This window comes from Chelonoidis abingdonii, chromosome 5 (assembly GCF_003597395.2).
Source record: "Chelonoidis abingdonii isolate Lonesome George chromosome 5, CheloAbing_2.0, whole genome shotgun sequence".
Taxonomy (NCBI): Eukaryota; Metazoa; Chordata; order Testudines; family Testudinidae; genus Chelonoidis; species Chelonoidis abingdonii.
In genome coordinates this window covers 14,472,450-14,481,054 of record NC_133773.1, presented here as the reverse complement: position 1 = coordinate 14,481,054, position 8,605 = coordinate 14,472,450, and the positions used below count along the sequence as shown (strand labels likewise).

The 8,605-nt window shown below is 52.7% G+C and overlaps 1 protein-coding gene across 1 annotated transcript in view; it reads left to right on the top strand.

Moving 5' to 3' along the window:
* Positions 1 to 5,048: 5,048 nt before the first annotated feature.
* The window catches only part of CCDC158 (coiled-coil domain containing 158), a 59,834-nt gene continuing 56,277 nt past the window's right edge, over positions 5,049 to 8,605 (top strand). Inside the window, exons 1-3 of the mRNA XM_075066377.1 lie at positions 5,049 to 5,073; positions 5,972 to 6,008; positions 8,077 to 8,207. Coding sequence (XP_074922478.1) covers positions 5,049 to 5,073; positions 5,972 to 6,008; positions 8,077 to 8,207 — 193 coding nt within the window. The remainder of the gene's footprint in view (positions 5,074 to 5,971; positions 6,009 to 8,076; positions 8,208 to 8,605) is intronic.

The following is an 8,605-nucleotide window of genomic DNA, read 5'->3' as shown; positions in this document are numbered from 1 at the left end:
CTAGTGCTGGCCGGGGGTGGGGATGGGTGCCAGGCTGGTCTGGGCGGGGGTTGGCTGGGCGGCCAGGGCAGATGGACCTGGATGGGTGTTCAGGTGGCTGTGCTGGCTTGGGGCCAGGCGGGGTTGCCAGGCTTGGCTGCATGCTGGGGCCAGGGCTGGATGGGGTTGCCAGGCTGGCTGTGGAGCTGGGCAGGGACTGATGGTTGCCAGGCTGGGCTGGGTGCTGGGTGGGGGCAGGTGGGGGCCAGGGGGGTGGCTGGGCGGCCAGCGGGGGGTGCCAGTCTGGTGCTGTGTGGGACTGGGCCGGGGCTGGCTGTGCGTTGCCAGTCTGGATGAGAGGGCCGGCTAGGGGTGGCTGATGTGACCGGCCGGTGGCTGAGAGTGGTGCCAGGCTGGCTGGGTGCCCGCGGCCAGGGGCTGGAGAGGTGCCAGGCTGGAGCTGGGGATTGCCGGCTGTGAACGGCTGGAGGGGTGCCCAGGGCTGGCTGAGGTGTTGGGCCAGGAGGTGGAGGGTAATGCCAGCTGGCTGGGTGTTGGGCCGTGGCTGGCTGGGGTGCGGGCTTGGGGCTGCTGGGATTGCCGGCTGAGAGTGGTGCCAAGGCTGGCTGTGCCAGGCCGGGGGCTGGAGAAAGGTGCCGGGCTGGCTGGGTGCCGGGCCGGGGCGTGGAGGGTGCCGGGCTGGCTGGAGTGTCCGGGCGGGGAGTGGACTGGGAGGGTGCCGGGCTGGCTGGGTGCCAGGCTGGCTGGGTTGTTGGGCCGGGGTGGAAGCGGTGCCAGGCTGGCTAGGGTGCTGGGCAGGGGGTCAGTTGCGTTGCCAGGATCCTGGCTGGGTGCATGGGCCGGGGGCTGGCTGGGTGCTGGGCTGTGCTGGGTGCAGTGCTGATGGGTGCCAGGCTTGGCATGGGTGTTTGGTGCCGGGCTGGCTGGTGCCGGTCTGCTGTGAGGGTGCGGGCTGTGATGTAGGTTGCCAGGCGGCTGGGTGTTGTGGCCTGGGCTGTGAGGGTGCCAGGCGGCTGGAGTGGTGCCGAGGCCGGGGTCTGGAGGGGGCCAGGCTAGTCTGGGCGGGGGCTGGCTGAGGGCCAGGCATGGATGGATGATTGTTGCCAGGTGCTGGCTGGGTGCTGGCTGGGGGCAGGGCTGGGTGCCAGGCTGGATGGGTTCCAGGCTGGCCTGGATAGCTGGGCAAGGGACTGGTATTGTGGTAGCCGGCTTGGCTGCCTGGCTTTGCTGGCTGGGACCAGGCGGGTTGGCCAGGCTTGGATGGGTGCCAGGCTGGCTGGGTAGCTGGGCATGGGACTGGATGTGTGTGCCAGGTTGCTGGTGCTGGGTGGGGGGCTGGCTGGGCCAGGGGTGCCTGGGGGCCAGGGGTGCCAGGCTGGCTGGGGCTGTGGCCGGGGCTGGATGGTGCACATGGTGGCTGGGGGCTTGTGGCAGTGGGGTCAGGTGTGGTTGCCAGGCTGGCTGGGGTGTTGGTGCGGGGCTGAGAGCTGGTGCCAGGGCTGGACCCAGCACCCAGCCAGCCTGGCACCCATCCAGTCCCTGCCCAGCTCCCAGCCAGCCTGGCACCCATCCAGCCCTGGCCCAGCACTCAGCCAGCCTGGCACCCGCCTGGCCCCCAGCCAGCACCCAGCCAGCCTGACACCCATCCAGTCCCTGCCTGGCCCCCAGCCAGCCCCCGCCCAGCCAGCCTGGCACCCATCCCACCCCGGCCCAGCACTCAGCCAGCCTGGCACCCGCCTGGCCCCCAGCCATCCCCCACCCAGCACCCAGCCAGCCTGGCACCCATCCAGTCCCTGCCCGGCCCCCAGCCAGCCAGCACCCAGCCAGCCTGGCACCCGCCTGACACATAGCCAGCACCCAGCCAGCCTGGCACCCACCTGGCCCCCCGCCTGGCCCCCAGACAGCCCCTGCCCAGTACCCAGTCAGCTTGGCACCCATCCAGCCCCTGCCTGGCACCCAGCAAGCCTGGCACCCACTTGAGCCCCCTGACCAACACCCAGCCAGTCTGGCACCCCCTGACACACACCCAGCACCCAGCCCCTGCCCCACTCGGCCCCCGCCCAGCACCAGGCACCCAGATAGCCTGGCACCCGCCCAGTGCCAGACATTGACCCAGTCTGGCACCCTCCTGACCCCCCTGCCCAACACCCAGCCAGCCTGGCAGCCGCTCAGCCCCTAGCCAGCCCCCACCCGGCACCCAGCTAGCCTGGCACCCACCTGACCCCCTGCCCAACACCTAGCCAGCCTGGCACCCACCTGACACACACCCAGCACCCAGCCAGCCTGGCACCAGCCCGGCCCCCTGTCTGGCCCCGAGCCAGCCTGGCACCCACCCAGCCCCCCACCAGCCTGGCACCCACCTGACCCCTCTGCCCAACACCCAGCCAGCCTGGCACCTGCCTGGCCCCCTGGCCAGCCCCCAGCCAACCCCTGCCCAGTACCCAGCCAGCCTGGCACCCGCCCAGCCCCCGCCCGGCACTCCACCAGCCTGGCACCCACCTGACCGCCCTGCCCAACACCCAGCCAGCCTGGCACCCGCCTTCCCCTCGCCCAGCACCCAGCCAGCCTGGCACCCGCCCGGCCCCCCGCCCAGCACCCAGCCAGCCTGGCACCCGCCCGGCCCCCCGCCCAGCACCCTGTCAACCTGGCCCCCACCTGGCCCCCCACCCAGCTCCTGCCAGGTGCCAGGCACCAAGCCAGCCTGAAACCCACCCAACACACACCCAGGCCCTGGCCCCGCCAGACCTCCCACTCACCCAGCCCCCCTTCCCAGCCCCTGCCTCCACCCCCACCAGACACCCACCTAGCCTCCCACCCAGCACAGGGACTCACCCAGCCTCATACCCACCAAGCACCCATCCAGCACCAGGCATCCACCCAGCCCCTGCCCCCACCAGGCACCTACCTGCCCCTCTGCCCAGCACCAGGCACTGAGCCAGCCTGGCACCCACTTGACACCCACCCAGCCCCCTTCCCAGCGCCAGGCACTGAGCCAGTCCCTCCCCCTCCACCACCAGGCACCCAGCCTGACAGACACCAAGCAGCCCCAGTTCCCCGTCAGGCAGTCACCTGGCCCCCCTCACACCACCAGGCACCCACCCTGCCCTGACACCCACCCAGCACCCCAGCCAGCCACCCACCCACCCCCTTGCCCCACACCCCACCAGCTCCCACATGAGGCACTGACCCAACCAGCTGCACACTGCCAGGCACCCACCCAGTCTTACACTAACCCAACTGCCCCAGCTCTCCACCAGGCACTGACCCAACACCTCACCTGGCCCCCTATAGGCACCACCAGGTCCAGGTGGATCAGGGTCCTTGTGGAGGGCTAATCTTAGAGAGGGCCCCTCGCAGCTGTTTCTAGAGAGCATAGGGATAGGTCCTGCCTCCAGCCTATGGCTGCTCTGACAGCCCACGGCCCCAGGGTGGAGGCAGGCATCAGTGACTTTCTCTCACCTGTGAGAAACACCATTCAGCAGAGCAGTCCCAAACTTGGCAACTCTCCCTGAAGGGGACCCAACTGCCTGATTCAACACTGAGCCACTCTGTGATGCCTGAGTAACACCACTGAAGTCAGTGGTGGTACAGTGGTATATAACTGAAATGACAAGTGGTGAACTGGGCCCAGACACCTAATGGGAGGGACAATGGGGAGAGACACAGAGAGGGAACATAAAAGGAGACTCAGCTCCCCAGGGAAAGAGAGGGGCTGCCTCTAAAAGTTGCCTCAAGGGGGAAAAAAAAATCAGCTCCTGCTGAGGTGAAAATTGAGAGAGACTTTATTTTCCAACAGGCTATGACCACATCCATGTATGCAAATCAGTGTACGCTCGTTTTATACAAGCCTGAGCTCAGGCTTTTTGAGGGCCTAGCTTAAGCAGGTCTAGAATCCTTTTTACTTCATGAAAAGCCAGCAGGCTCCAGGTGCTGCCAAAATCTTAATCTCATTGGATAGTAAGTTTACCCTAGAAGTTCAGCTTCCTGTGGACGGGCAGTCTTCTGCACCAATGTGCCTTCTGGAAGCACAGGCCTGGCTCTACACTCCCATGTCTGAAAAACTCAAAGGAGATGATATTCACTCCTGCAAATTCTGCAACTAAGGGGTGAAGTTGCAAGTCAGCATTGTGGACTCCGTCTGCAGGGCAGAAAACTCAAAGGGAGCTGCAAGTACTCATCACCTCTAAAAATCAGGTGACATGTCATTTTGTGTTGTACAAAAGGGCACCCAAGTCTGAAAATTTTTTGGCCCTCTTGTACAACACCTAGCACAGTGGGCCAGGTCTATGACTAGGCACTACTAAAACACATAATTTTGAAAGTGTCAGCCTTCTCTAGTGGTTAGTGTAGGGTCTGGGAGCCAGGACTCCCCAACTCTGACTCTTCTGTTGCTTTATTGTGCACCCTGGGCAAGTGACTTTCGGTAAGTTTCCTGTATCAGTGAAATTGGGACAATAATACTTACCCACTTGTATAGCAAAGCAATTGGATAATTTGGCTGAAAGGATTATATAATTGTAAATTATTCATGCTTTTATATTCCTTAGAACAAACTCTGAACTAAATGCAGCTCTGCTGCAGGTGGATTATGCAAGAGCTGATCTGGACCTCTGTCTTTCTGCAATTAATCCAGCCTTGCAAAACTGTCTTGAATATTTACCAGCGCAGATACAAAAACTACTTGCCCTCCATAGTGAAAACACTTTACGCACCTCTCAAAAAGAATTACTTGCCACAGGTGAGTGGATGAGAAGAATTTTGCAAAGCTGAATAAAGCTCAGATTTATTAGGGACAAGGTTTTAAAACTGGCTGTCCAACTTATGCCAAAAGAATCTGTGCATAAAACCCTCAATTTGGGCCATCCAGTAGGCACCTGAAGCACAAAATAGGTCAATGGGTGCCTGGTGCCTCTGTGTGCATAAAGTTTGTATGTGCAAATGTCCACAGGACTTTTGTGTGCTCAAAATCCATTACCAGTTTTGCAGCTGTAGTCTAGGCAGAGAGTTGAAACTCTAGCCTTTAATGTTAATTTGCAGCATAAAGTTTGATGCCTGAAATCAGTTGTGAGAATGGTAAATTTTGCATACCTCTCTTTTTGACTGGAAGAGGTATTTCATAGGAGATGCTAGGGCTATATAAGAGGATCCCATTCCAGATCATGGCTACCAGTGGCACAGTGTAGTCCTGAGACACCCTGCCTTCAGCTCCTTACGGATTCAGGTAAATGACTTCCATACGGAGCTTTTCAATAATATTAACCATCTCCCAGGAAAATAATTTATTGAGTTTAATCAGCTTCTCCACAGAAAAGCTTCTCTAAATTCAGGGGACTGGGAGGATTTCCTATCAGGCTTCTCCCTCCTTAGCACTAGAGACCCACAGTCCTGCTTGCTGGGCTGAGTTTGTTAATTTAAATTGTTAATTAATTTGTTTAATTTTACCTTATTGCATTTCTCCCTGGGTTGGGAGAACTCAGCAGACAGCAATACTCCCAAGCTGGTTTCTCTAGGACCAAATCACCCTAATCCAGCAGGCCTTTTTCAAGCTACCTTCTTGCTTGCTCTCTTTTTCATTGCTTTCTGGAGGCTTCACTTTTAACACCAGGCCTGGACTGATTTTAACCACATGAACTACTGTCATGGGGTGCTACGCTCATTTCTCCAACCTGGGGAGGAGGGTTGAATGAGTCACAAGTGGGGCAGAACCAATTACCTCTTAAAGGGGCCAGTCACCCCATCACAGCAGGCCCCTGTTATAAAACATAGAGTTGTGTTTATGCAACAAAGTCCACCTCACACTATTACTCAGGAAACAGAAAAACTTTCCAAAGAAAATATAAACAGCTAATTGTTTAACATCTGTTAACTTATTTCTGCAATATTAAATTGCATTAGTTCAAAATCCATTTAAGAGAGAAAGTTGATTTTTAAAATGTGAAAAAAAAATAAAGATTATTATTATTCTTTGCAGACACTGTTACAATGAGCAAGAATATCCAGGAATTAAGGTAGTGTCTGTCTTTTTTGTTTGTTTATTAGCAAAGTTATTTTTAAAATACCCTGCTGCTTACCCTTATAATGTACACCTTGATTATTGAACTTTGACATGACCAGAATAGTAAAAGATAGTCTTCTTAGCAATAATGTGACAGCAGAGATGAGGAAGAAATGTTTACAAAGTGCACCAATGTCAAAGCCATTCTGTGGAAAGGGATGAATTGCATTGTTGATGCCAGGGTAATAGTTAGGGCCAGGTACTTCCTCAGTCCACAGTGGCATTCTTACTGATGACAATGGGACTTTTGCACAAAGGTGAAGAGTAGAATATGGCCCTGGGGTAATAATTAAACTTTTATGGCCTGATTCTCTTTTACTTACATTTTCATTACATTGTGTATCAGTCCATGGGGTAAAAATGATGTGAAACCCTTTTAGGAATCTTTCTGCCTTTTGTTTATTTGCCTTTTGATGTTTGCAGTTAACAAATTTACAAACACAATTATGCAAATTAGATGCAAATATTTAGGCACACATTTACGCATCAAATAATTGAAAATCTTGCCTGAAAAGTATCATCACTGGGCTTTTGCATTAACAACTGAGATTCATGGGGCAGTTTTAACACTCTTCGGGTTGGATTTACTAGTAGGTTCTGGCTGCTTTGCACCCATTTGATGATGCAAAGCACATGGAGTGTATCAGTGAATCTGGCCCGAGTTTATAAATGCCTCTCAAATCTTGTTTTTTGTTTTATTTCAGTAGGAGGGCTCATCTGAGCACTTCATATATCAGACTATTGAGGTGAAGCTGAGGTGTTGTGTAGCAATATCCATATGGTAAATGAAGCACCTTCTAATTACAATAGAGATTCAGTGAGCTCAGATAAAGTTATAAACTTCCAGTGCAGCACCCATCCAGCTCCATGGGGCAATGCAGAGTGGACAGGCTTGTGTCCGTCTTACCCCAACCTCTCACAGGGAGGCAACATGTGCCCTTAAGGCTCACAGAGGGAGTAGTCTGTGGGGTCTTGTCTAAGACAGAGTCTTGTTTGAAACTCACAAAAGAGGGGCTCCTTACTTCCATCCTTCACACCCACTGTGCCTGTAACAATCTGGCCATTACTGCACACTTAACTGGATTTGCACCCATGAGAAGGTGAGTTTGATTGCAGGTTTTCCCTCTTGATGTCTTTAACATCTCTTAAAAATCTAGCATTTTGTCCATTTTCATGAGCTGTCTAGACTTCAAAAATAGGATGTAGATCCACATTTAGAAATATCTCCCTTCCTGTGCCCTTCCCATTTTCTCCTTAACTTTCTCATCCTTCCTTCTTCAAAAGGCTAGATACATGTTTTTAAGAAATGTTGTGCTGCCTATGCAACTTCAAACAAGTAAGATTTTGAAACTCTGCATTCTATGGGCGATGTCATGCTGTGAGCTAGGAGAGTTCTTGTTTCTGTGCTGGAGATAAGTGTGTTTAACTGAAAAATGTTTTCTGTTATTATAGAGGGTTTCTTCTCTTTACACCCCTGAAGTGTCTCCACATAACATCTGAAAAATACAGTCCCATAGCACTTGTCAGAATTCAGTATGAAATTTCTCCTTAACCATTTGATTGATTGTGTGGTTAATGCTTTTGTCAATCAATCAGTCAATCAGCCATGCAAACTTTAAGCTGTAAAGCAGAATGTCTGTGTCAGTAGATGGTATTTCACCAGCCAGTCAGGAGAAGAAGTAAGGGATGGGGAGAGGAATCTTGGTTTGATATGATCCAAACAGGTTGTTTTTATTTGTTTGATGGGAGTGTTTTGTTTTGTTGTATTTTGTGTTCAGCCCCTCCAGGACAAATCTTGGCTGTTCAATTGATTTCAGTGGAACTACACAAATTTACAAGAGTTGACGATCTGGCACTTTCTTGCTAAATCTGTGTATAATGTCACTAAATGGAGCGTATAAAATGACATTATTTTTAGTTATTCATTTCAGATACTATTTGTGGTGACACAATGCAGTTGGATACCTTCCTCTATTCATACACTGTACTCTCAACAAATGCTCACACATATAATTTTGCAGAGAAGCACTGGAAAGACAAACAAAAGAGACTCTGAAACTCCAAGAAGAAGCAACCAAATTTACAATGGAATCAATCACACATTCTCTGAGTCATGAAGAGACTTTATCAAGTGGCAACATTCCCAGTGGGGGTAAGTGCTAAATACAGTTTAACAATATTGAGAATTCATTTAACATCAGGCTATCTCAGTTGTGCAAACTGTCCTACTCAAGAGTTATTGTTAAAAAGGGCGCATAAGGGTTGAAATTTTACACTTAAGGTTGAAGCATCTTTTAGCAAAACTGTTGTTTCAAAACTGCTGTTTTAAAACTGGTGTCTTGAATTCTGAACAATGTACAAAAATATCTACATAAGAATTGTTACCGAAATATCGGGTCTGCCTAGCTGAGAGCCAATTAACAGCCTGACAGGGATAAGGAAAATGCTTTATTCTGCAGAATAAGGAGAGCCTGTACCTTGGTACAAAAGACTCTGTCTTACACAAATTCCACAAACCTTTTATACACATTCAGACAAAGACCCTTGCGT